The 27,918-nt window shown below is 43.5% G+C and overlaps 2 protein-coding genes across 4 annotated transcripts in view; both read right to left on the reverse strand.

Annotated features, from left to right (window-relative positions):
• Nucleotides 1–1,258: 1,258 nt before the first annotated feature.
• Nucleotides 1,259–3,145, reverse strand: Apex2l1 (APEX nuclease (apurinic/apyrimidinic endonuclease) 2-like 1). Its single transcript, NM_001277396.2, has one exon. The coding sequence runs from the start codon at nucleotides 3,085–3,087 to the stop codon at nucleotides 1,537–1,539; it is 1,551 nt and encodes a 516-aa protein (NP_001264325.1). The 5' UTR covers nucleotides 3,088–3,145; the 3' UTR covers nucleotides 1,259–1,536.
• A 3,923-nt stretch (nucleotides 3,146–7,068) lies between these two features.
• Cd38 (CD38 molecule) overlaps nucleotides 7,069–27,918 on the reverse strand; it is a 40,263-nt gene continuing 19,413 nt past the window's right edge. Inside the window, exons 2-8 of one of the 3 annotated variants that reach the window (XM_006251072.5) lie at nucleotides 18,226–18,355; nucleotides 16,847–16,982; nucleotides 14,799–14,884; nucleotides 12,205–12,278; nucleotides 10,934–10,999; nucleotides 10,384–10,470; nucleotides 7,069–8,958 (exon numbers count right to left, since the gene is read on the reverse strand). In XM_006251072.5, coding sequence (XP_006251134.1) covers nucleotides 8,895–8,958; nucleotides 10,384–10,470; nucleotides 10,934–10,999; nucleotides 12,205–12,278; nucleotides 14,799–14,884; nucleotides 16,847–16,982; nucleotides 18,226–18,355 — 643 coding nt within the window. In that variant the 3' untranslated portion in view covers nucleotides 7,069–8,894. Of the gene's footprint in view, nucleotides 8,959–10,383; nucleotides 10,471–10,780; nucleotides 10,874–10,933; nucleotides 11,021–12,204; nucleotides 12,279–14,798; nucleotides 14,885–16,846; nucleotides 16,983–18,225; nucleotides 18,356–27,918 lie in introns of those variants that run through there. The other 2 variants (NM_013127.2, XM_063272880.1) reach the window with 2 other exon arrangements.

Consider the following 27,918-nt stretch of genomic DNA (forward strand, 5'->3'; position numbering starts at 1 on the left):
GTCTTAGACATGGGGCTGGGGAGTCCCATCTTTGTCTTGGTCACAGGATTTGGAGGAGATCTCACTTGAAATAGAGCCAACTCTGTTCTCAGATGGTATCTGGACTTTTTTACTTTAGATGGGGAAATATTAGCCACTTAAGTTGATTCAAAGCTAGCGAAAGGTTGTAGTTGGTCCTTCTGGTAGGTAAGAGAGCCAGTCATTCTTTTAACTGCTACCTCACCCCTCAAAGTCCTAAGGTTTCAGCTTCTAATCCAAGCTTGTCAAGGATTTTTTCCAGAACAAACACAACACCCTTCTAAAAACCAGCATTGGTAGAGTTTTTGCAGATGTTGAACAGTTTTATAAGAATTTTACATTTCATTTCTTCCTACAAAATCCTCAAAACAATGTAACAGGTAGGTGTTCTAGTCTCTGTCTTGTTGTTGTGGTAAAATACTCTGACCAAAGACAACTTAGGGGAAAGAGATGAGCATTTTAGCTTGTAACTCCAGGCTACAGCCCATCACTGAGGGAAGTCCAGGCAGGAGCTGAAGGCAGGGACTTGAAGGCTGGTTTGCTTGCTATTCCATACAGCATTACCTTCAACCAAGGAAATCACTTCATAGGCAAAGAAGTGTGGCAGGAAACACAGAGAACACTACTTTTTTTAAAATGTAGTTTAGGACTACCTGGCTAGGGAATAGTGCTGTCCACAGTGGGGTAGACCCTCCTACGTTAATTATCAATCAAGACAATCCCCACAGATAAACCCACAGGCCAATTCGATTTAGGAAGCTCCTCAACTGAGGCTCTCCTTTCTCTCATATGACTGTACTATACTTTATGTGTATGTATAGATCACATACTATAGGCTGTGTCAAGTTGACAGTTAAAGCTGACCATGACAGTGCAAACTACTGTGACTCCCATTTTTAAAATGAGGGAACCAGATCCTGCTCTAAGCAGTTGTTTATATCAGGTCTTCATATCAGGCAGACCTGTGCAGTGAATTTGAGAATGATATAGCAAGCAAGCATCAGGATCCACCCATCACCTGCCATCCATTCACTTCTGCAAATTCTATTCCCAGAAATAGCCATGACTGTTTAGCATAAAAGATGGCCTATTATCTAGAAGTAACGAAAGACTCTTTCACCTCACCAGTCAGTGGAGTACCTGGAGATGTTATTTTTGCCGGAGTGATTCCCAAATCTGTTTCTTGCCGTCCTGCAGAATCCATAACATCCAAATAGCATTTAGAAAAGACTTTTTAAACACTGAAACAAAGACACAGACTTTGCTTATGAACAAATACATTGCCCATTCCAGGCATCAGGGGTTTCAAATTACACCTTCCTGAGCAGCTTGCTCCTGTGTGGACAAAGAGGAAGAAAGGGAGCTGTGAGGAGAATGACTCAGGGGAAGCTAGGGCAGGGAAAGGGAAGAGGAAGCAGAAGAAAAGAAGTCTCAAGGGAAAAGGCAACTTAGGAAGTAGAGACCTGGCATCAGACTGTGTAGGGTGACCAGGCTAGACATCACTAGGCCTCAGTTGCTTCATCTGGGCTTGCTCCACAGGAAGAAGTTGCAGCTTGATGAGAGATCATTTGGAGGACCTTGTGGCTTGGCACATGTGTAGAAATGGCGACCCAGATTAGGTCCTGGTTTTTTCACGATCCGCATCACACACGGCTCCCTGTGGCCTCCACAGAGGGGCATTGGTGATGGCCCACTCAGCACGGACTTCCAGAATGAGGCCTGTGCCTCCTCCTCATCTCTGACCTCAGAAACCTTGACCTGCTTATCGGTCCCTGTGGCTATCACATCCCCTTCCAGAGTTGTTGGAGTTACGAGAGTGCCCACTAGAGGCAGCTGAGGCAGTTCCACAGCAGGAGAAGTCTGGGAAAGGCTAACAGAAGGCTGAAAATAGCTCCTCAGGTTTTTCTGGGGTCTTCTGGAACCAGGCTTTCGAGGCCTGGATGAATGCCTATGGGCTTGAGATTTTCTTTGTTTCTGTGGTTGGATTTGTTTGCTGGACTGCAGGACTGACTGCCCGCACATAGGTTCTTGTTCACAAGGGACCAGGAAGCCAAGAATCTTGAGCTGGGTACCTGCAAACTCGGGAAGGAAACGGGTGCACAGAGCTGGACACTGTTTCGCTGGCACACAGGACACATTCAAGACAGCTCCCACAGGGCAGTGGTCAGAGCCCATCACCTCGGGGAGCAGAAAGGCATCTTGTAAAGTGTCTATAATTAGATCCCTGTTTCCTAGGATGTAGTCAAGTCGGGTACCATAGTTGAGACTGCGTGCCCCACTGATCATTGACCAGCAGGTGAAGGCCCTCTCCTGTTTTGGATAGAAATAGCGGTAGCTATCCATGAAAGGCCCTATATGGGACCCAGCCGGGTATTCCAGGTTACTGAGCAAGCCATCCATCCATCTACGTCCCAGGTCTTCTTCAAAGCACTCCAGATTGCCAGCATTACAGTGGTCAATGGGATGGTGGGCTGTATTTATGTCCCCCAGGATTATCACATGACTTCCGGCTGCCAGGAGTGCTTCTGCTCGGATCTGCAGCAGGCGATAGAAACGCATCTTAAAGGTCAGCCGCTCATGGTTCCCAGGACTGGCATGCGGGCAGTACACATTGATCAGGGTCAAAGGCTTCTCCTTCCCTTCCTGTGTACAGATCTTGTGCTGTGTAAGGAGAGCCCGGCCCTCGCTATCCAGAGCCCGGAGTTGCTCTTGGGTGAACTCGTTCATGTTTCCATAGCAACCGACATGCCCACTCAGGGTGGCAAACTGACCACTCAGGCCTTCTTCAGCAGCCACTGGTGTAACACTGTCCTTACAGAAAGTAGCTACACCAGAATAGCCACTCCGGCTGCGGCTGAAGCTGAAATAGGAGTTATAGCCCTCAACAACAGCCAGGGGCTCTGTCAGCGCATCTCTGCTCACTTTGGTCTCCTGGAGACAGACTATATCGGCATCCAGTTCCCTTAAAATATGTCTCAAGGCTGTGGGACAGTTGCTGGTTACCTCGCATCCCAGACCTTGCAGGGGTCTCCGGATCCCATTGATGTTCCAGCTTACCACGCGCAACATTTTGATAAACTGCACTGCTTCGGGAAGAATGTACAGGCATAGGCAAATTGCCGGAAGTTAACAAATTTCCATCTTCCTCGTGCGTTGGCTCAGTTGTCTCACGCCACAAACCACTGGACTACTCACAGGGCCTTTAAATTCAGTTCTCTTTGGAGGGAGACAAATTATGGTGGAAACTGGGAGGGTGGTGCAGATCCCAAAGAGGAAAGAAAGCTGGGTTGTACATGCTTGTAACCCCATCACTCAAGAGGCTGAGGCAGAGGGTTGCGATGAGTTGAAGACCTACCTGGGGTACAGAGCAAGACTGTCCAAAATCCAGGAAAGAGTAAGCGATGAGAGGGACATCTATGGTCCGTTTCTTCTGGCCGTACACAGGAGGAGACTCCTGAGTGTAGGATCACCTTTCTTCTCTATTCAAAAGTCCTCTTGATGCATCAGATTAGTTACAACCCGGATTTCCAAAGACTATTACTCAAAAGCAAAACAAAGTTCTTCCTAGCATTTAACAGTCAGCCAAGCAGAGTCTTCTCAAGACACACAAGTTATATTTTTTGGTTGTGGGCCTAGCCTTTAATGGCTGAGCCACCTTTCTACCCTACACACACACATTATAAACATGGGAATTTGTTTTAGGAAGAAACAGGCCACTGGGGACGGAAATCTGTGTTGGCAGTGCTGTCTTTTGCCTCCGAGGACGTGCAGACTTGAGTTGGGCTGTTTTCAGGCAATGGAAGAACATGGAATACTCTTCCATGGGGTGACGAGAGAAGCTTGTACAGGAAAGTGGAGTGTGGAGAGCAGGCACAGAAAGTCTATGAGCAAACAGTAATGCATCAGTCATGGAAGGTGAGGCACATGGACTACCTACTACACACATAGGCCATCAAGTACTCAGGGCTGGAAATGGCAGCAGGGCCAATGGTGTAAATGCTCAAAGTCAGAACCAGAGAGAGAAAAGGTTCGGGATAGTGTGCTATGGTGATAATGTAGCAGTTCTCAACCTATGGGTTATGGTCTTTTGGGGAGTTACATATCAGATATCCTGCATATCAGATATTTACATTAAAATTCAAAACAGTAGCATGATTATTGTTATGATGTAGCAATGAAATGATTTTATGGTTGGGGGTTCACCACGACATGAGGAACTGTATTGAAGGGTCACAATATTAAGAAGGATGAGAACCACTGTGATAAAGGGAGATGCAGGCAGGCGAAGATGGCTCCTGAGGGTCCATTTCAGCATCATGTGAAACTGAAAACCTTGTGATTTGCCTCCTCCGAGATCTCTACTGACCGAAAGCTTGACCTCAGAGGAGTGTTCCTGGTTGCAGCTTATAAGTTGATTTCTACCTTAGGTACACATTGATTTCTACTCTGTTCACTTCATCTTGGAAGGGGATGTGAAGGCCCAGGAGTTTCTGACACAGCAGCCACCTCCAGAAGATGTTCTGGAGCAAGGACATTAGTAAATCCTGAATCTAGCAAACAGCCTTCATAGTAAGGGAGGAAGTCTTGTGCAAAAGCTCCAGGTTGCAGGCTGGACCAGCAGGAATCTGGTTCTGAGGACATTTTTTTTTAACAATGTACTTTTTTTTTTAATTAACTTGAGTATTTCTTATATACATTTCGAGTATTATTCCCTTTCCCGGTTTCCGGGCAAACATCCCCCTAATCCCTCCCCCTCCCCTTCTTTATGGGTGTTCCCCTCCCCATCCTCCCCCCATTGCCGCCCTCCCCCCAACAATCTAGTTCACTGGGGGTTCAGTCTTAGCAGGACCCAGGGCTTCCCCTTCCACTGGTGCTCTTACTAGGATATTCATTGCTACCTATGAGGTTAGAGTCCAGGGTCAGTCCATGTATAGTCTTTAGGTAGTGGCTTAGTCCCTGGAAGCTCTGGTTGCTTGGCATTGTTGTTCATATGGGGTCTCGAGCCCCTTCAAGCTCTTCCAGTTCTTTCTCTGATTCCTTCAACGGGGGTCCTATTCTCAGTTCAGTGCTGGCATTCGTCTGAGGACATTTTATAGGGGAAGCTACTTGAAATCTGGGGCAAATCTGAATCCCTGTCAGGACTGGGTTGTCAAGCCAAGATGTAAATTCTCAATAAGGATACATAAGTGGTCCAAATGCCAGTGAGACCTATTCACTGTGTGTCCACTATGGCTATAGCCACTAGGGCTTTTAAAAGAACAGGGTTTTAAACCAGAGGATGACACAGAGTAATGGATGCATATTCTTGGTTGTCAACTTGACTACATCTGGAATTAAGATCTAAAGGGCTGGGTGTGGGATGATGTCATACAGGTGAGGCAGATACAAGATAGAACGAGGCCTGTCATTGGACCAGAAGGAAGGATGGGCAGGAGAAAAGTTTGAGGGAAGAGGAGAGACTGGAATGGAAAGGAGGGGGAGACTGGAGAGAGGAGAGAATAGCCGCGGACAGAACATGGAGGCTGACGTTAAGATTCCTCTCTGCACATTTACAGGTTGTTATGAATATTATTAAGGGATGGATGTGTACAGGGCTTTGTATGTTTAGGTGGGCAATTATATCTTATCAATTGGGTCAGAGGTTATTGCGTTGTGTGTTCTTTCTTGTGGTGATTTGACTTTGGGAGAGTGGCGGCAGAAACACTGGGCCGCCACGGAATTGGGATGTATATTTTGGGCAAGATATCTACCAGAAATCTTGGGGCAATGTGGTGCTAGATCTAGTGGGGGAAAAAAACAACCCATTTTTATAATTTTACTACAGCTGGGCACATCTGTGAGGGGATTATTATTATTATTATTATTATTATTATTATTATTATTATTATTTTACTGTATAATTTCAAGTTAGAAGACCCTCTTCTAATCTGGATCATTGAGGTGGGAAGATCCACCTTAATCTGGCTATTCCTTCTGTTGGCAGCCTATGTAAAGAACATCAAAGAAGGAAGCTTGTTTTCTCTTTGTTTGCTTGATCTCCCTCTTGTTAGCAAGTCCATTTTTCCTTGACATTAGAGCCTACTTCTTTGGGATTCTGGCGTATACTGAAGACCAGCTGAGATATCCAGCCTCATGGACTGAACAACTACTGGATTCTTGGACCTTCTGTTGATATATATATATATATATATATATGTATATATATATATATATATATCAACAATATATATATATATATATAGTGGGAAATTTTTCTCTGCTTCTCTATTACTGAGAAACCAGTGGTGTACCACCCACCTAGTTTTTGCATATATATTCTAACTAAATCAACCCCCAACTTGTCAAGGCTTTGTGACAAGTTAACAATTTTTATCATACAGTCTAACACCATATTTGAGGGGGGGAGGAGGGAGAGAGGGAGGGAAGGAGGGAGGGAGAGATGGAGGGAGGAAGAGAGGGGGAGGAGCATGTGTGTATATGCAGGTTCATATGTGTGCACAAGCATAAGAAGGCTACAGAACATATTCAGCTATCACTTGTTAGATCCCTTCTACCTTGATTTTTGAGAAAGCCTCTCTGAGACCTGGAGCTTACCAGTGAGGCTGGTGGTGAGAAAGGCAATGGGAAACCATCTTTCCTTCTTCATTCCTGAGATTGCAACTGTACAGCACTAGCCTAGTTTTTGGTTTTTAATGTTTTATTTGAGGTGTGTGTAGGGTGGAGATAGCATCTTTCTATGTGACCCTGGTTGTCTTGGACCAGTATGGCTTCAAACTCGGAGATTCACCTGCTTCTGCTTCCTAGCCTTTACATGGTTTTGGGGAATTGAATCCGAGCTCTTATACTTACAAAGTAAGCATGTAATGGACTGAACCATCTCCCAGCTCTCAACATACTGTAAGGGAGCAAGATAATGCCTTTTAGTAGTTTTTAGAAAGTTTAGAGAACATATATATTATTCAAAACCACAAAATGGTGTCAAAACATGAACACAGAAGCACCTGGCTCCAACATTTATGCTATTTTCAATAAACCAAGCAAATTCTTTGGTGCTGTTTCAATTTAGTTTATTGATACCCACTAAAGACATTTAAAAAAAGAAAACATTCTTTAGTTGTTGAAAAGTAAATATCACATTTCTAAATAACAATAAAATCAGGAATTATTTTGAACTGAATCGTAAGTAAGCAGGAAAGGCATACAGAAATTCAGTGTTACAGCAAAAGCAGGGCCCAGGGGGAAACTAGTGAGAAACATCGGACTGAGCACAGGGACCTAAATGGAGGAGATAGAGAAAGAACTGAAGGAGCTGAAGTGGTTTGCAACCCCATAGGAAGAACAGCAATATCAACCAAACAAACCCACCAGAGTACTCAGGGTCCAAACCACCAACTAAGGAGTATACATGGAGGGACCCATAGCTCCAGTCACATATGTAGCAGAGGATGGCTTTGTCAGGCATCAATAGGAGGAGAAGCCCTTGGTCCTGTGAAGGCTCATTTTCCCAGTGTAGGGGAATGAATGTCAGGGTGGTGAGGTGGGAATGGGTGGGTGGAAGGGGAAGTATCCTCATAGAATCAGGGCGGGGGAACTGGGAAAGGGGATAACATTTGAAATGTAAATACATAAAATATCCTATAAAAAAGAAAAAAGAGAACAGGCTGAAATAGCAATGGTCTAAACATTTGCCTCAAAAAAGCTAAATGGAGATATTGAAGACAGAAGAAATTTCTATGTTTCTAAAAATAGACAAAAGCTCAATTAAATAAATAAATGAGGAAGGGTAAAGAGTGGAGCTTTGAAAAAGACAACCAACAACAACAAAATAACAACCAAATTAGTGACTCCGAGCAAGACAGATGTAAGAAAAAAAGGATAAAAAACATAAATTGCCGATATCAGCAACAAATGTAAGCTAACTCCTGACTACCTACAGAAGGCACCAAGAATGAGGAAGAAGAGAAAGAGAGTGCAAGTAATTAGTTTCGAAATCACCCATAAAGATCACATTGCAGAGTCTATTGCTAGACGATAACACAGGCTACTATCAATTTGGCAATAAAAGCTCAGAAAAGAAAAAAAAAAACTTATGTTGTTGACTTTGACAGAACTGATTTAATTTCAGATGTAACCATGATCCTAAGAATGTGACTTTAGGAAAATAAATTATCTCTCTAAACTCCATTTTCTCACGTTAACCCCCCCCAATCCCCCCCAATAAAACTCAAAGTTAACAAGGACATGTTGGATGGGTTAAAAATCGACTAAAGCACAGGGCATGTGGGTAGTTTCCACAGAGCACCTTCTCTATAATGACCCTATGACCTCATGTTTACCATTTGAATATTTGTGGGGAGAATGCAAAAACATAAAAAAATAAGGTTATTCATTTCGATAAACTTGATGTTTGATTTTCTTTGTCCAATGGGAAGTTGGATTGGCATTTTTCAATAAAAATCCAGCCATGCTGAGGAGTTAGCTCAGTGGTATATAGGCTTATCCACCATGTGTGCAAGTTCTCAGGTCTGATTCTCAGCCTCATTAAGAGAGAAAGAGAGACCTCATTAAAAGAGAGGAAAAAAGGATGCTAGCAAAATATAAACAATATAAAAGCACCACATTGAAATAACAATATAGAACCTTAACTCTGGTTTATGGAGTGACTTTTCTTGACTATTACTGGTAGTACACAGGACGCACTGAGCTGATCGTGTCGTTCTGTCATAATGTATTGGGAAGCTCTTCCATCTCTGATGTTAGCATTGTAGTAGAGACCTCTCCCTGACAACTGCTGCTTTCCCGACAGTGTTGCTTCTGAATCTTTCACCTCATTGCGTGCTGCGGAGTGTGTGTGGGGATTCTGAGATCCAAGTCCTTCACACATTAAGTCTACATGATGGATGCTCAGGATTCTTCACACACTGAAGAAATCTTACAGGTCTGTGGGAGAGAGGCAAGAAAAGAAGTTAGGGTCAGTGTGAGGACTGGCAAGATGGGTCACGGTGTAAAGGTGCTCACTGCTATGCCCAGTGACCTGAGAGTTTGATCCCCAGAGTTCATGAGGTCGAATAAAGCACTGACTCCTATAAGTAGTCCTTTGATGTCCACATGGAGGCTACTGTATGTGCATACATGTGAACATTTATACACATACAGTAAATAAATAAATATAAATGTGACAAAATTTTTAAGAGGAAAGAGATCAAATGATGTACCTATAGTCTAACTCATCAATGAAAGAAGACCCTCCGTGGCAACCAAAGATTAACCTCTGAGCATCCACACATGTCTGAGCTCAGAGACAACACTGAGAAAGGTCTAACCCAGGAGTAAATGACTTGAAAGCATGTCCCAAGTTAGTTGAGGTTCACTTATAAGACCATAGAAATAAATACCAAGGAGGGTGTACAATGGTAATATGTGGAGGTAAAACCAAACAACTGGCTCAAATGTGTCACAAGTATATGACAGCTGATGATCAGAAGACAGCAGATATGGCCACTGGGACCAAACACAGTTCCTTCCTGAGAATTCTTCTTTCCTCGGATCAGAAGCTCCCTGGTGACTTCTGGGTGAAAGCATGAGACAGCAAAGATCTCAGGGACCTTTCTCAAGAGGTTTGGGGGCCACTGTTAGAGAACCATGCTCCCTCTACACAAAGCACGCTTTAGGTAAGTATCTAACTGGTAAATTTAAAAGACTGTCATTTTCATAAACGTGAGCTAACAAAACCACAGGATCTACATTCCTCAACCTTCTTCCTGTGCATCTCCATAGAAAATATCTTAGAGTGATTTAGCCTATTCAACTGTCTACAGGGTTTCTCTTATAGTTGCTCTTTTGTTTTTGCATCTAACTGCTGCATGTTGATAGTTGTATGTGTGTGTGTGTGTGTGTGTGTGTGTGTGTGTGTGTGTGTATGTGTGTGTGTGTTTAACTCCCAAAGAACAGACGGCTGATTGGTGGGAAATTTGGATCATCTGGGAAATGATTGATCCATTTTTTAAGTCTGTCTTTGAGATGTGGTACATGACATGAAGAGACTGAAAAATATCCCATCTCTTCAGCTTGTACATATGCCACAAAGACTTTTCTCTTTCCTTTAGTCTTGGCAGAAGCTATTCCTCATAGGAAAAGCTCGAAAAGTGCTTCTCTGGAGAGGGAGATGTCCCTGCCTGTATCATTAGCTACAACTAATTAAAAACTATGATGGGGTCCTGACATTTTAAAGTTAAAGGTGACTTTAAAGACAATATGCCTGCCCATAGGTTAATGGTAAATTTTCCATTAACCGGCCAAGGCCTGAGAAGATCCCTAAAGCCCTCTCAGTTCACACAGCTCTTTTGTTTCCACAAAATTAATTACCGGTAGTTATCCTGGCAGGCAAATATCATATTCCTTTTGTTCACAATCGACTTCAGCTCATTTATGGAGGGGCTCGAACATGCATTACTAGGAGAGAAAATAAAATTTAAATAATGAGATCTTTCATACACTCTGAATCTCTTACTTCCTCTTGAAGCAGCACTGAGTAGAGGCGAGGCAGACAACCGCCTCTGGGGCTTCTCTGGTCAGCAGGAGCAAAGGTATGAAGCAGTCACTGTCCTTTGTGGAGACAGAATTAAGAGAGTACAAGGAGCACTAAGTGTGTAAGCTCCATCCATTTGCTAAGCCAGTCTGTTCCCAGTGTGCTCCTATGACCTGGGGGTCCTTCTGCAGACTGATTCATAGACTATCACTCTGCTACCAAGAAGTAACATACCTGGAAGTTCCTTTAATGTCATGCATTACCCAGGCCTGTAGTTTATGAACCTTATTTGGGTCCAAATTAAAGACTTCCACACTTCCAAAGGTGCTAAAACAGAAGAGATAAATAACATCACCGACCTCAAGCCGAAGTGTAGGGCATCCATACCTCCTGTTACAGTTCAGCCTGCTGGACACCATTGAGCGCAACCGACCTTGGTTCCCACTCTTCCTCCTTCAGAATGACTCTTGGTTACTAGATTTTTCAAGAAAGGACCTTTTCACTATACACTGATGCTGATGGATACATTAATAAAAACTTGCTATTCAAAAAGTAGCATTATCAGAGTGCTGGTTAGAAACAGAGGATTTCCATTCAACAACATCTTCCTAGATTCTTTCTTGTTAGTTTGGACAGCTACCCCTCCTGAGGCAAGGACTTGGATCTCAAATAGTAGATGGTGAGGTTCTGAACACTAGCACTTTCACCCAAAGCCCACAGAAAAAGAGGGTCAGAAGATGACAAAAGGGTTAATGTGGCTGTGTAATATTAAATACTAAAACAGAAGAAAGGAACAATTAACTGAGGGTACCTACAGAGCCAGGAGAAAAATTAATATGTGTTCTTATTTTTAGAAGGATGCTCATCAGAGAAAGATTAGAGAACAAGACTGTTATCACTACAGAAACTAAGATGAGAACGAGGCCAGAGAAAGAAAGCTTGAGTGTGAGCCAACTCAGCCTTGAGGGTTAAATGAAAAAAAACATAGCTAATATGTACCGGGGAGTCTTCAATAGGCATGGAGCACAGCACTGCTCACACTGTATCTTAGTCTATCTCTATAGCATCTTCAGCATATCACTTATGTAAACAGGGACTCACAGAGGCTAGATGCCTGCCCAAGGTCACATACAGTATGTGTAAGGACCTCTGGTATCCTCACCATTGAACCACTATAGAGCTTTGCTAGCAACGCTGCCAGAAGAGGAGGAAGATCAGAGCCTAGCATGGTTTCTGATGACCCAGTGATCCCTCTACTGCTGATGTGGGATTCCCTCTCTTCACAGAGAAGAAAGCCATTACTCCTGAATGGTGAGGATGCAAACAGGGAGAAGGGTGGAGGCAGGATAGACCGTATCGGTGAAGTGACAGCACAGAATGCAGCGGGGAAGAAAGCTGAGAAAATTATGTGAGGCCTCAAAAAGTCAAGGGCAGTAACTGGAAACCTGCAATAGTCTTTAGGAACTTTGGAGAATCTTAGATGAACCAGAGAAAACATTGACCCAGAAAGAAGAGCCTACATAAGCCCTTTTAAAAGCTCAGCTCTTCAGGACTAATCTGAAACATGGAAAGAACATCCTTTCTAGAAATGCTATGTCCAACAGGAGGCTATGATAACTGTGAGAATTAACCCTTTTGAAAAAAAAGGAAATAAGTACCTGTTTCTGTAAAATGGCTCACTGAGGGACCCATTGAGCATCACTTGGACCACACCACAGGCATCTTCTGCAAACTTAAAAAAGAAGTCCATCAGCCAGGTCAGGTGGTAACGCATACCTTTGATCTCAGCACTTGGGAGGCAAAGGCAAGTGGATGCATCTCTGTTAGTTTGAGGTCAGCCTGGTCTACAAAGTGAGGTCCAGGACAACCAATGCTATATGGAGAAACCATGTCAAAAACCAAACCAAAACCAAGAAGAAGAGTAAGAAAGGAAGAGAGGAAGAGGAGGAGGAGGAAGAGGAGGAGGAAAAGGAAGAGGAAAAAAATGATTCTCCAGTTCTTCCATCCAGAGAGTACTTGGTATTACCTAGAGATGGAGAGAATAAATTGTCTCCATATTTCTAGTATGAGAATGGTGAATCTATCCAATAGTATGAATTCTTGATGCAGCCATGGCAGTCTGTGTGACACTATTTAGTGTCATGTACTACAGTAGATGCTACATCTTACTTAACAGAAGCAAGGTAGACACTTTAGGGGTTAGGGAGATGGAGCACTGTAGAAAGGGAAGCCCAGGTAAGAGGCAGTGATCCTGAGGTTCTGAAAGGGCACAAATGGGGATGCTTGAATAAATGAACATGGTTTCATTTCTTCATGCAACCAACTCTCAGCTGGGAGGTCCGCTAAGCACTCGAGGACACTATGTGTACAGGGTATTGGAGTATTGTCCAGCTTCCTTTGGAGACAGACTTCTGGGACTTGGGTCTCCTTCCACGACACCTGTGCACATTACCTAATGACATTTCATTGTAAAGGCGGGTTGAACAGATTTAGCCATCAGTATGAAGAGCTTTGTGAGAACAAAGAGTTTGGATTCCCACATGCTTCTAGAACTTTCAGTGATTTATACCTAGTGCATGGCACAGGGTAGATTTTACTCAGTAAAATTCAAGGGATTGAAACAATGGCAGGAGAAAGAAGATACTCTGTACTAGAGACTAGGAAATAACAAGAAAGTATCATATATGGGACAGAACCAATGTTCCAAAGAGTAGGCGAGACTCCAGTGGTGAAGTTGTGACTAGAAGGGGCCCGTGGTTTTGGAGAACAGTAACTTGTGGGGAAAATTGCAGTATGAATAATCAGTTCATAGATGACCATGTACTTTGTTGGGGAGCCTGGACTTTATTTATTCTTTGGGTGGCTTCTACACTATGGATGGATTTGGAGCTGCATTATGAATTTCAGTGCTGCCTGTGTAGCCATAGACGGACCTAGATCTAATCTTTATGATTGATCATTAAACATTGACTCAGAAGAGTCCTGGACCCTACAAAGGAGAATTCGCACGAGTTCTCTGACACAAGGTAAACATTGACTTCATTGACCTCAAGGTCACATGACTGAGCAGCAAGTTGTCTCTATGGATTCAAACCTACAAGAAGAACTCTCCTTGTTGTCAAAGAGAGGCACTAGTTCATTTGTCTTCACCAAAGAGATCCTAGAAAAGATCAAGGTGCGGGTGCACAGTGTCTCAGAAGCCAGGGTGCCGTCAATCACCCTCACCATGGAACTCTTAGTACCAAAGGCCGAGATGGGGTACAAAAAGTACTTAGTTTATATAAAACATGAACTGCCGTAGAGGATTTCAGAGACGACGTGGCTGTAAAACATAGCCAAAAGTGATAGCATAAATGGAGCACATTCTCTGTAAAAGCAAGCAAACAAAACTATACAGTAGCTTTGAGTTTTTAAAACATGCAGTAAGTGTTCAACAAACCCTTGTTACATGGGTGGGTTCCATTACTTAACAAAATAGTGGTATTTTATTTAAATGCAGCAATAGCTATCTAGAATAGGTATATGTTGATTTCCATTTGATAAAGGTGAAATGAGAAAAAATAAAAATAAATAAATAAATAAATAAATAAATAATAAAGGTGAAATGAGGAAACTGTAATCAGAACGTCTAAGAAAATTGCTCATTGGGGCTGGAGAGATGGTTCAGCAGTTAAGGGTACTGACAGATCTTCCAGAGGTCCCAGGTTCAAATCCCAGTACCTATATGGCAGCTCACATACGTTTGTAACTCCAAGATCTGACCCTCTCATATAGGTATATGTGCAGGCAAAAACACCAATGCGTGTAAAATAAAGGTAAGTAAGCTTTTAAAAAGATTTTTAAAAGTAGTCATGATATTGGTGGAGTTTCATATGGTAATTGTGAGGATAGAGCTCTTAACTCCTGCAAAGAGTTTGGACACATATTAAGTGGTCTACAGATGCAGATTATTAAGACTGTTCTAGAAAATAAATCAATACCTGGGTCCTAGGACTAAGCCAAGCCTAGTATCCTGGTAGATGCAGCCAATGAGTGTTATACCCTCCTTGGGTACAGGGATTATTTCCCTGAGCTCCCAAAGCCTTCATGGGTGTTCTAAAGTTGTGTGGGAAAATCTTCTGGCATGTTTTTTCCTTTCACACTTTCACAGCTAAAATGACCTGTATAACCCCAAAAGGCTGAAAATTAGCCAATCATCGACTGGAACAGTATCTTCAGTCAAAACTCTAGAATTTAACTATTTGGGACTTACCTTTTGGGAAATCACATTCCAGAACACAGCAACAGGGTTGTTGGGACAATTTTCACTCCAATGTGGGCAAGAGTCATAGTTCATATCTAAAACACATTGTTTATAGAAAATAGTTAAGTGGAAAAGGAAATGTACTTTTGGGCTCCGTTCTTGGCTGTCCAGTCCCAGTGGGAGTGATTTCCAACAGCATCTGTGCCAAGACAGAGGCCGGAGAATGGACACAGCTCAACCCAATTTAACTAAGTGTCCCCTGAATTCCTTCCAACTCCTTACCTCCCTGTCCAGATCTCAGACAGGAACACTGTGATGGGTTTTGACTCACCATTCTGGGAAATGGCAACAAATGTCCACCCTAAAGGCACTGGCCCCTGCCACTCTCCTGGAGTCCAGGAACACTTAGAGAGAAGGCCAGGCCTTTTCGGGAAGAAGACACTTTCCCCGGATAGTCCTCCGACTCCTGGCAATTCTCTCTTGTGGAGAGTTTCCTTCTCAACCTCCATAAATTTGGGGGCTCAGGTGGTCTCATGCTCTTTCTAGCCAACCCTATCAAAACAGGCTCAGCCCTTAGTGTGATATAATGTATAGAGAGTTGATACATGGTTTCTATGACACTGTTCTCAAGGTTATCTGCCTTAATATATAAGCATTCACTGAGGGCTAGATTCTGGAGATAAAGGGTTGAATAAGGTGGGAGCCCTGCCTCACAGGACATGTGATATAGTGAAGTGAAATAATCATAGACAGATTAACTTTGGTTGTGCACTATGACCAGAAAATAATTCAGGTTGAAATTTGATTTTGAAGAAGAGTCATTGTCTTCAGACAGACTCTAAAGAGAAGAGCACTTAATGCAGATGTAATGTGCAGAGGCCAAGAGTCATGATGAGTTTTTGTCAGAAAAGGGATGGAGAGGGGAATGAGGAGAAGAGGCATTTGAAACATGGAGGTCATATCTTTAGACCATGAACCTCGGGGCAAAAGAGAGATTGTTGGGTTTTAGAGGGAGATAGATATAATCACATTTTCACTCTAAGAAAAACTCTATGGTATCAGATAGAGACTGACCTAGAAGAGTAAAGAGTGACCAGTAAACCATTATAGCATTCCCAGCAGGAAGGAGAGGGTGTTCGTGTGCTAGACTAAGGCAGTGAGAGAGGAGATGCACAAATGGCTTAGTAGGCAAATAGATCCTCATTGGCTATGAAGGGGAAAGAAAGATCACCTTAAGATGATACCTTAAGATGTCCATAGTTAATAGCTCAACTATCACAATCGGTTCACTTTGTCTATTTATATCCAAACGTTACACTGTACACATTAAGTATATGTAATTTCAATTTCAAAAAATGTTAGTGACTTAGTTATATTCAAAAATACACTATATATATGTATATATATACATATATATGGAGATAACTTGCCAAGAGTGAGGAAGAGAAGGAGGAATTGGAGAGGGAGAAAGAAGAGGAAAGTGGAAAGGCAGGAAAGAGGTAGAGAGGGCAAGTGAGGGAGAAACTGAATGTGGGTTGTCTTTACCTCAACAGCCTTATAAAGGAGTGCTGTGGTTGGATACTGTGTGCCCCGCCAATGCTCACATTAAGCGCAATTCTCTATTGCAGTGTGTTTGGTTGATGGAATCTCTAAACGGAGCTGGGATCATGAGGGAATTTACCCCCATGATTGGATTCAAGACTTTCTTGGGAGATTGGGTTATTTTTCTCCAGACTGTATTAGAGCTAATGAGACAGGGTTGGCTATCACTAAAAGGAGTAATAAATGATTTTGGCTTTTTTCACTCTCTCGCTTCTCCTCTTAAGCGATGTTTCCTCCCACATGTATATCTATCCCTCAGAGATCAAGGGCAATCCTAAACCCCAAGGCTGATATCTCAAGAGGACAGTGATTTATTTTGTTTTGTTTCGTTAGAGCCCAACTTATCGCTAAGGTTACTGATGTCATTAGATATATGCCTACTGGCCTTTCCCTTGCCCAGCTCAGAGATCCCTTCCCATTCACCCAGAGCCATCCTAGGTGGTTTAGATCCTTACCGGAAGTACTGGGGTCTCCACACCACCTGAGATCATCTGCAATATAGCCCAGCAGTGTGTCCTCCAGGGTGAACATTTTCCCCTGGATCCAAGTATACTGATGGGCCAGGTGTTTGGACTTGCTCCAAAAGAGAGTCTGAGAAAGAACAAAAACACAATTTAGTAGGTCCAAAAGTAAATCTAAGGGCTAGAGATGTGTGTGGCTTAGTGGTAGAATGAGGGTATATGCACACGAGGATCCAGATTCCATCCCCAGTGCTACAATACATAGATATAGATAGATAGATAGATAGATAGATAGATAGATAGATAGATAGATGGATAGATAGATAGATAGATGATAGATAGATAGATAAATACACATACATACATACATACATACATACATACATACATACATACATACATACATACATACATACTAAGTTTATTGAGTCATGATTTCACTGGGTTGTTGGTAGTTTATTCCTTAACTGGGAATGGGGGTGGGATTGTGGGGAATGTGAGCAGGATCCGTGGCAGGGAGCTGTGATAAGCCAGCCCTTGCTGGACTTCTAGAGCCCCGATTTTACCAGGTAGCTGGAACCAGAGAGTTTGTGGCTGGCAGAGAGCCGCCTAGGGAGATACTAATCAGAGATAAATTATGGTTAGTTCCATTTGGCCCCACGGGTGCCGGAACTAACACTGGAGACCAGTGTGGCAAGATGCCACTCCGGAACAGCCCCTGGACCACCTGGGTCAGAGAGTACTTGTGGGCAGCGTGGAGCCGCTGAGATAAATTAGAGCTAGTTCTTGTGGACGGACGGAGCCGGAACTAGTGAGAGCGTGACCACACTGGTCAAGAGAGAGCCTGGGAGAGAGTCTTGGAGCGGTATGGGCATGAACCAGTTGCGCTGCTTTTTTACTGAAACAGGTAACTTCATTTCATCTAACCTCCATAAGCCTGAGCTACCCCACTGGTGAAATAAAGTCCCGGATACCTGGTTTGCTCCTCCATAGTATAACTCTGAAGAGCTATGAAGATGAAAAAGGGAAAATAGCTCTTCTAACACAACTTCGCCTTGTGTTGCTGTTTACGTGTTTATGATTATCAGAAACCAGGGGGAAATTTGCATAATTATAAAAGTCTGGGTCACCTTGGTTTGTGTAGAATGGAATTGATGTTAGATTCTCTTTCCCATGTGTCCCCATCTCTCTCTTACCTTCTTTCCCAGATGTCCTAAACTGTGATGGTATTCCAGTTTTCCAAAGCCCCACCAACCATATCCAATGATGTCTAATGCCAAGGTCCCCTCTCTGTCAGCATCCTAACATTGGTCCTGGGATGTCTTCCCTCTGGCTTTTTTCTCAATCTTAACAGGAATAGCTTGCCTCCTTACCTTGTTACATGGTATGGTTTGAGTAACCAATTTAACCAGTGGTGCGTAGTCTTCATTGGTGATGTTGCAAGGATTCTTGGAAATAAACCCTCTTTTGAATGTACTTAGTATCTTCTTGCAGTCCTGATCTCTAGAAAACCAAAGATGGAAAACATATTTTTAAACAATTTTTGAAGAGTCTGGAGAGAAGGCTCGTGGTGGCTCCCAACTGTGTGTTCAGTTTCCTGAACACACATGGCACTTGAACATATATACAGACAAAACAACCTACATATAAAATAAAAATAAATCTTAGGAACTTGACAAATAGCTCAGCAGTTGAAAACACTGGTTGCTCTTCCAGAGGACCCAGGTTCAATTCCCAGCACCCACGTGGCAGCTCACAACGGTTTATAACTCCAGTTCTAAGGGGTCCGGCACATTCATGCAGGCAAAACCCCAATGCACATAAAAGAAAAATAAAGAAAAGGAAAAAACTCTCTAAAATATTTTTTGGGACATAGATAGCAACAAGAAATACCCTCCATCTGGAATCATACACCCAGGGGCAGTCAGTTCTTAACACCATCCATCAGCTGTCTCCGACACCCCTGCAAGACGGGAATTAGCTGAGGTTGAGGCTGAGGCTCAGTGAGATTAAAATGACCCACGTGCCCAATATCATTAAGAAGAAAATATGAAGACAACTAGTCTTTTCTGTCTCATACTACACCTTGTATTTTTTTTCTTTTTAAAAAAATTTTAATTTTATTTTTCTTGGATATTTTATGTATTTAAATTTCAAATGTTATTCCCTTTTCCTTCCTCTTCTACCCCTACCCCTGCTTCTATGAGGAAACTCCCATTCCCACCCACCCACTCTAACCTCATTGCCCTCGTATTATGCTACATTGGGAAAACAAGCCTTCACAGGACCAAGGGTTTTTCTTCCTATTGATGCTGGACAATGCCATACTCTGCCACATATGTGGCTGGAGTCGTGGGTCCCTCCACGTGTACTCATTTGTTTACACCTTGTATTTTTAAGGTTTCTTAGTGCCTACAGTAAGGACAATGTTTCAAAGTAGCGAAAGAGAGGTTCCGAATGTTCCCAACATACAGATGTCATGAACACCCAAGGTGATAGCGCTGTCTATCATTTTGATCATAGACCTGAATGCCACAGTGTGCTCATAAATATGCCCAATTACTTCTTTAAGTTGTGCCGATTACAACTTAAAGTAAGTAGGGTCACTGCAGGTAAACTTGGTAACGTAGGGTGGGATCATGAGTCTATATTCATAGCTCCCTCCCCAAACCCCACCCCAGGCAGTTCTGACCCTGGTTCTGGTTGAGAATTAGTGGGTACACATGAAAACGTGAGTTTTTTTCCACAGTCTAGACAGAGTAGCTTAAGTTCATCAGCACCTGCCTTTGAAAACCATGCCAGGAAACCATTAGTGCCCTCTCTTGCCATACCTTTTACATACATAAAAAGAAAAAATTATGACATCATGTACTTTAGTGTCAATCAAAATTTATAGGGTACCATCACAGGCAATTGAGAAAATAGATGTTTGGCGGCTCCCTGGCTTTCAGGGTTTATGTTTTAATTCCAGTAATTAATGCAATAGCCTTCTCAAGAACTCTCTGTTCTAAATCCCAACCATCATAAAAACTCCTCTACTTTTCCCCCTTGGAGCACCTGCAGGACTTGAGGCAGAAGGAGACGGAAGAAGGAGAGAACAGTTTCCACTTTGGAAAGAGGCTGGTGGGAAAGAAGTTATCCAGCACCAAGGACCTACCACACATCTGACGTTTTCATCAGCGAACTCTTATTTAAGTGCTGAAACTCACATCCCTCACAAAATATCTTTGTACTTCTCTTAGGTCTTATATTCCAGTTTAAGAAATAATAAAGATTCAAGAAACCAACTGGGAGAGGGTTGTCTGATCAGGAGAGGAGACTGAAGTAGTGTTGTTGAACACGACTTGGAAGAAGTTGATTGTATTTGGAAGAGTTGGTAATTTGAAGAGAATATCAAAAACATCTTGCATACACTATAAATACTGTTTTTTAAATTAAAATCTTTATTGGTCCTTTGTGAATTTCACATCATGCACCTCAAACCCACCCATCTTTCCCTCCACCCCTGCAACCTTCTCCTACCCAAAAGAAAACAAAAAATAAAATGAATTAAAGGAAAAAATCTCGCTACAGAAGTTGTAGTGTATGCTTTTGTGTATGCTTTTGTCCACACATCTTGACTTGCAAAAGTTCATTGCAATGAGCCGTTGATTGGTCTTCCTCAAAGCCTCTAGCTTCTGTCACACCATCAATATTGGATGCTCACTGTGACTCCTCTCAGTTATCCTGTTGTTGCCCTGTGTCGTGAAGATCCCACAGCTTTGGATCTGAAGGACTGGTCTTTTCATTTGCTCCAGCAGTTCATAGGTAGGGTAGATGTTCCGGTGGGTCAACTCAGACCCCTGGACCTGGGCCTAGGTGGAAGCTGTGTTGGTCAGTTCACCAGCTCTCCCATGCCTGCACCACTGGGACCAACCCTCCTACCTTGACTAAGTAAGGGGCAGGTCCAGTTCTCCTGCTCACATGCCCTCTCTGTCCACTCACCCTTGTTCTCACTGTTGTACTGTGCTGCCCAAGGGAGGAGGTATAGGGCTGCTCTCCTAAGTGTTACCGCTGATGAGGGACACGGGACCAGCTCTCCACACTCACTCTATTGGGGCCAGCTCTTCAGCATCCACACCACCAGAGCCAACTCTCCCATGCTGCCCAGGCAAGGGGCAGGGCCAGCCTTGCCTAGTACTTGGACATCAACATGGCCTGAAGTGGTAGCCCAGGCCAGCGACATTCCCATGGCCTTTGGTGTGAACTCTGGCCACAGACATCAACACAGACTTTGCCCGCAGTAGTGTCGCAGAACCAGACATGGTTCTTGGCAGCAGCCTGGGGCCCAGACATTACCGTGGCTCCCTGTGGTTGCACAGTCTCCTCCTATCTGCCTGTTTCTAACTACTATCCAGTCCCAACTCTGTCTACGGACCATGAACTGCTCAGCCCCACCCTCCTCTCTTCTGAGTACGCCCTCTTCTCCCTCTTCTCCCTCTTTCCCGGCTGCCCTTCACACATTCACTCACTGTAGTAACTCTGGGCACTTGGGTGCCTTTTTCCTGGCTGCTCCAGGAAATATTGTTTTGTTTTCCATTTTTTAATAGATTTATTTATTTAATGTATATGTGCACACTGTTACTGTCTTCAGACACTCCAGAAGAGGGCACCAGATCCCATTTCAGATGGCTGTGAGCCACCATGTGGTTGCTGGGAATTGAACTCAGGACCTCTGGAAGAGCAGTCAGTGCTCTTAACTGCTGAGCCATCTCTCCAGCCCCAATTGTTTTTCATTTTTTGGGGGTGTTTTGTTGTGGTTTTGTTTTTAATATTGTTTTTATAATTTCTCTATGCATTTGAAAATTTTTCACTTGTAGCAACATAAAAATAATGTTAAGATTCAAGTTTTATTGGCAAACTTCTACAGTAAGACATTTAAAGTATTCTTTCCCTTTTCCAGCTAAAACATCTTTTTTCTTTTTTAAAAAATGTTGAGCATGCCCAGAGTGTTTTTCGCCGCCATCGTCCTGATTCAAGTTGAGTATCCCCAAAAATGTACTCACCCACCATTGTAATCCTGCAAACAAATGCTTCACATTTTCTTTTACCTCAGCATGCCCCCGACGTGCGCGCTATCTTTTCTTCCTCAACCTACTGTTTGCGGTGAATTTTTCTCTGATCTTATCTCTCAGCGGTGCTTGTACTTAGTTTTCACTCATCAAGATGCAAACTCCACTTTGGTTACAATAACAGAATTTATAGGTTCTGGGGCTACAGTCACCTAACAGGACTGGGTAGTTCTGTTTTGTTTTTTTAGTACTAGGAATTAAACTCACAGCATCACACATGCTAGGCTGTACCTCTGAGATATACCTTCCATCCCCATCTTGACAATGTCTAACTGTATAAATAGTTATGATGTTTTGTAACTCATTAGCATTAACACCGAACCCTTCCTCTACCCAGGCCCTGGCTACCATGATGTTTCCTTCAATTTGACTATGCTAGGTATTTCACAAACCTGGAATCTTTGTAGATGGCTAATTTTACTTAGTATGATGTTCTCAGCTATATTACATATTAATTAGGGTCATTACTGCTATGATCAGGTTACATCATAAGCAGAGCAGCTTATAAAATAAAAAAATCCTTTTAATTGCAGACTTGCTTAGAGTTTCAGATGGAGAGTCTCAGAGGGCAGGGAGCATGGTGGCAGGTAGGCAAGCATGGTGGCAGGTAGGCAAGCATGGTGGCAGGTAGGCAAGCATGGTGGCAGGTAGGCAAGCATGGTGGCAGGTAGGCAAGCATGGTGGCAGGTAGGCAAGCATGGTGGCAGGTAGGCAAGCATGGTGGCAGGTAGGTATGCGCTGGAGCAGTGACTAAGAATGCACATTCTGATCTTCGAGCAACAGGCAGGGAGAGGGAGAGGGAGAGGGGGAGGGGGAGGGGGAGGGGGAGGGGGAGGGGGAGAGGGAGAGGGAGAGGGAGAGGGAGAGGGAGAGGGAGAGGGAGAGAGACATAGACTTTTGAAACCTTAAAGCCCAATTCCAGGGACATGCCTCCAATAAGGCTACACTTTCTAGTCATTTCTAAATCGTTCAACTGAGATGCAAACATTCAAATATTTGAGCCTAAGAGGGCCAGTCCCATCCAAACTACCACATGGTAAGTATTAAATTTCCTCCCTTTTTAAGGCTGAATAATTTCCACTGTAGAAAAAGTCAGTTTGTCTGCTCATCAATCAGTGGGCATGTAGGTTATTTCTATACATTCTTTTGCTGCATGTTTTCTGTAGGAACTGCCATGAGTCTTATAACATGTCCAGGATGCTATCAAGATAAAAAAATTCTCCGTGGGGCACTTGAACATAAGAAGAAAAACACTAATCAGTATTGGAGCAAATATTCTTGCTCCTGACCTGAATGCTGACTCTCACTATCCGTTATCTTTCCATACCCATTTTCCAGTGAAGGACCAATATAATCAGAAAATAGTGAGCCGAGGTGTTCATCCCTCATCCTGAAGCCCAAGGATGTGAAATCTGGGGTAAGGGAGGAGGCCTACAGAACTTTTTTACAATGAACTTATTTTCTCCAACTTTAAAATATGTCCTTATTAAGTCACACACAAACCACAGATGGATGCCAGATCCAGACTTTGCCAGCAAGGTCAAGGAGAAGGGAAATGAAAAGTCTCAGAGAAAATGAAAAACAAATGGCGCACTCTACTAAGGTCCCTGAGTCCCCCTTTCTTCCCTGCATAAGGCACATGCTTTTTGGATCAGAATAGAAGGCGCAGCCACATGATTCTTTGTATTGCTAGAAGAAAATGGTTCCCTTTTATTTTCCCAGAGTTCTCTTTGTTTGCATTTTTTGAAAGTCATACCCTACGGATTCTAAATATATTTCCTGGAACTGATGCTGTAAGTATAATATATTCAAGGGCATCCTGCTGAGTCCTTAAAGAAATAGGATTTTGTTCTGGTCACTATGGTCAGTCTGTCTCCCAAGCATCCAGATGGTAAGAAGACTGAGTCAGTTCCCTGGCACTTTCTTTCCCTTAGGCACATCTCTCTCCAGAGTAAGTAGACTGATAGCAGGCTGGTTGCCTTAGCTCCTCCTCCCCAGGACAGGATATGGACAGGTTATTTGTAGAGATCCTGGGGGAATTAAGGAAAAACAGCGCTGACTTCAGAGAGGGTAAACAATGTGGCCTCACACTAAACCTCATCTGAAGTCTTTTCAATTCGCCACAAGCAATTCCACACAGCACCAACATTGGGGAAAAGCAACGGTAGGTTACAATTTGAATGCAGACAAAAGAGAAATCACAAACATGAAGAAGCAATGGTGAACCCATCCTCGAAGTGACGAGTGCACTGCTGCATCTTAACTATCCAAACTTCATCACGTTTCCAGCCTGGTAGAGAGAAATGTATCAAGATTTCACACCAGAGGATTAGACTCATCCTGTTGACTCCATGACACTGTTCAGGTAAAGTTAGTTTCCTTAAAGCTTCCCTCAAACTCTTAAGCCAAGCTAAATCCCCCAGGTTCCCTGGAAGCCATGCATGCCCTCCATGAACCTTGGCTGTGAATGTTTCCTTCTTGCAGAGAACCACAAACCCAACCCACACAATGCTCCCAGTGGTCCTGGATTAAGGTCAAGAGTGGTGGTTCTCAACCTTTCTAATGCTGTGACCCTTTAATACAGTTTCTCACATGGTGGTGACCCCAACACATTGCTACCTCATACTGTAATTTTGCTATTAATACAAATCATAATATGAATGTCTAATAGGCAGGGCATCTAATATGCAACCCCTGTGAAAGTGTTGTTCCACGCCCAAAGGGATTAGGACCACAAGTTAAGTCATCAATGAACAATCTTAGGGTACAAAAGAATCCAAAGGCTAATGCAGGGGTGCTTTCATGAGTGTGCACACTGGGCACAAGTTTCACTAAGCCTCTGTCAGCCTCTTGACTTGCTGGAAAAAAGATTTTCCTGGTGAAGAAGAAGAAGAATCTTAGTCTGAGGGCAGGTTTTTTCCCTTGCTTTCCAAAATGGAGTCCTACAGTCTCAGTACAGAAGAAGTTAGCCCACATATCCTCTTTTCTACTCCTCTGCTCCTGCCAACAGAGCTTCACTTGATCTGCTCCCGCCACCATAAATCACTACTCTCACACCTTCTCTTTCTTCTAAGTTACTCAGGGTTGGCCAAAGGTGGAGAGCAGCAACCGAGGAAAGGCCAGATAGTCGTGACCATGTTCCTGTGAGCCAAACGCTGCCCAAGACGCCAATGACTCGTGCTTACATCAAAAGCTCACACCAGCCAGTGAAGAAGACTCTATGTCTCTTATTTAGAAGTAAAGACACCAGAGTTCAGAGCAGCTTAGCCCCATCCAAGGTCAATTAACCAGCTCCAGAAATGCCTTGCAGGCCAGATGTTGCTGTTTTTGCTAGACAATGCTGGCTCCCACAGGCAAACAAAAACTGTGCACCTGTATTTCAAATAGAGTTGCTTCTAAAAGGAAGATTCTGGGTCTCAGGAGACATTCAAGATTAGAATGAACAGTCATGTCTAGATGCTAGAATAACATGCGCAGGGAAGGTAAAGGTAAGATCTTGTGCTGAGGGGAAATATATACACATCTATATGATCATTAAATTCAGTTATTATTATTGTTATTATTATTAAATTTTCTCTCATATATTATATCCCCTCCCTCCTCTTCTTCCAGGCCTTCCCCTTTCCTCCTTCCACTCCTCCTCCATTTCCCTTCAGAAAAGGGCAGGCCTCCCAGGGACATCAACCAAACATGGCATAAGAAGTTGCACTAAGACTAAGCACCTTTGCTCAAATTAAGGCTGGATGAGGTGACCCAGTGGGAAGAAAAGGGCCCCAAAAGCAGACAAAAAAAAAGTCAGAGACAGGCCCTGCTCTCACTGTTAGGAGTTCCACAAGAAGACCAGGCTATACAACCTTAACTATCCCAGAGGGCCTAGCTCAGACCCGTGCAGGCCCCCTGACCACTGATGCAGTCTCTGTGAGCTCCTGCTGGCCCAGGTTAGTGGATTTTGTTAGTTTTTTTGTGTGGTCCTTGTCCCCTCAGACCCCTACAATCCTTTCTCATCCTCATCTGCAGGATTCTCTGAGCTCTGCCTAATGTTTTGGTTGTGAATCTCTGCATCTGTTTCCATTGGCTACTCAATGAAGCCTCTCCCCTGCAAAATATCATTTATTGATTTTTTTCTTGCTAGTTCTATTTTAAGTTTCTGGGCCATTTAGCCTTTAGTTCCTCACCTTCCAGGCAGTGTCAGGGGGCTCCCTCTCATGGCATTGGTCTCAAGCTGGACCAGTCATTGGTTGGCCACTCCCATAATTTCTGTGTCACCTCTACCCAGCACATCTTATAGTCAAGACAAATTGTCAAAGGCTGGGTTGGTGTCCCAGTCCCTCCACTGGAAGTCTTGCCTGGTTACAGGAGATGTCTGGTTCAGGTTCTATATCCCCCTTACTAGAAGTTTTAGCTAGGGTCATCCTTGTAGACTCCTGCAAGTTTCCATTGTACTAGGTTTCTATCTTACCCCCAAAATGCCCTTCCCCAATTTCAGTTGTCTCTCCCAGTTCTCTCTCCCTTCATCTTCTCCCCAACCTCATCCTGTTCCCATACCTACCCATCCACAGTTCACCTTCAATATCTGTTCCCTTTCCCAGGGAGATTCATGAGTCACCCCTTGAGCGCTCCTTGTTATTTAGCCTCTCTGGCTCTGTTGCAGCACGATTATCCTTGATTTATAGCTAATATCGCCTTATAAGTGAGTACATACTTAGTTTGTCTTTCTAGGTCTGCAAACTCAGCTTTTATACTGAAGCCTGCACTGGGTATCAGAATGTCACTGATGCCACTCCCATGAGAACCACATTTCTACCTTTATAATGTGCCACTCCTGTGGGAGGCTTCCAAACCCTAAACCTTACCCTTTTCTCAGTACATTTGGCTCTTGAGATGCAGGGATACACAGTTGATCTCTGACCTTCCCAGCTAGCTGGCCCTCCAGGTCAAGCTGACTCTGCTCATGGAAAATAAGCAGGTTCAGGCACCAGCTGGAGTCTTGACTTTGAGGACACTACAGCCTGTATTTAAAGTAGAGACTGCCACCTTGTGGGAGAAATGGGTGATCGGTGAGATGCAAAGAAGCGATGAGGATTTTCTAAACAGGTAAGAAAATTCTTGAGGTTGAAGGTGTCCCTAGAAACAGCTAAATCACAAATTTGAAAAACAGTAAGAGAGGAAAAGGGGGGACAGGATCAGGTATGGGAGGAGACAGGGGAGATGTACAAAGGGTCAGGAATTTGAACAGAGGTGTGTAGCAATGGGGGATGGGGAACTGGGGGTAGCCAATAGAAAGTCCCAGACGCCAGGAAAGCAAGAGGCTCCCAGGACCCAATGGGGATATCATTAGCTGAAATACTCAACAAGGAGAAAGAGAAGAACCTGTACAGGCCACATCGAGAGGTTAGGCATGGTCCCCGGTTGAGGGATGGGGCCACCCACCCTTCTCAAAAAATTTAACCCAGAATTGCTCCTGTCTAAAGGAAATCTGGAGACAAAGTGTGGAGCAGAGACTGAAGGAAAAGCTATTAGAGACTGCCCCACCTGGGGATCCATCCTATATGCAGCCAGCAATCAAACCCAGTCACTTTTGCTGATGCCAAGAAGTGCTTGCTGATAGGAGCCTAATATAGCTGTCTCCCGAGAGGCTCTACCAGAGCTTTATGGATGCAGATGCTTGCAGTCAACCATCGGACTTAGCAGAGGGACCCCAATGGAAGAGTCAGGGGAAGGACTGAAGGAGCTGAGGGGTTGACAACCCCATAGGAAGAAAATAGGGAGAAATGGCTAGGTTAGGGGAGGGCACAAACAGTGTTTAGCATTAGATGAGGTGGGGACATTAGATGACATTGAGGAAAGAACAGAAGGGAGACAGCCTTTGAGCAGTAACTTTCCAAAGGAGTAATGTTCTGGATAGAAGGCCCTGGCATCTGATGTGTTAACAAGAAACCGTTAGGCTGGAGCAAA

The sequence above is a fragment of the Rattus norvegicus genome, chromosome 14 (genome assembly GCF_036323735.1).
Source record: "Rattus norvegicus strain BN/NHsdMcwi chromosome 14, GRCr8, whole genome shotgun sequence".
Lineage (NCBI taxonomy): Eukaryota > Metazoa > Chordata > Mammalia > Rodentia > Muridae > Rattus > Rattus norvegicus.

Bases quoted from the DNA above. Each gene is read 5' to 3' on its own strand.
- Apex2l1 (NM_001277396.2), bottom strand. From the start codon at position 3,087: ATGTTGCGCGTGGTAAGCTGGAACATCAATGGGATCCGGAGACCCCTG.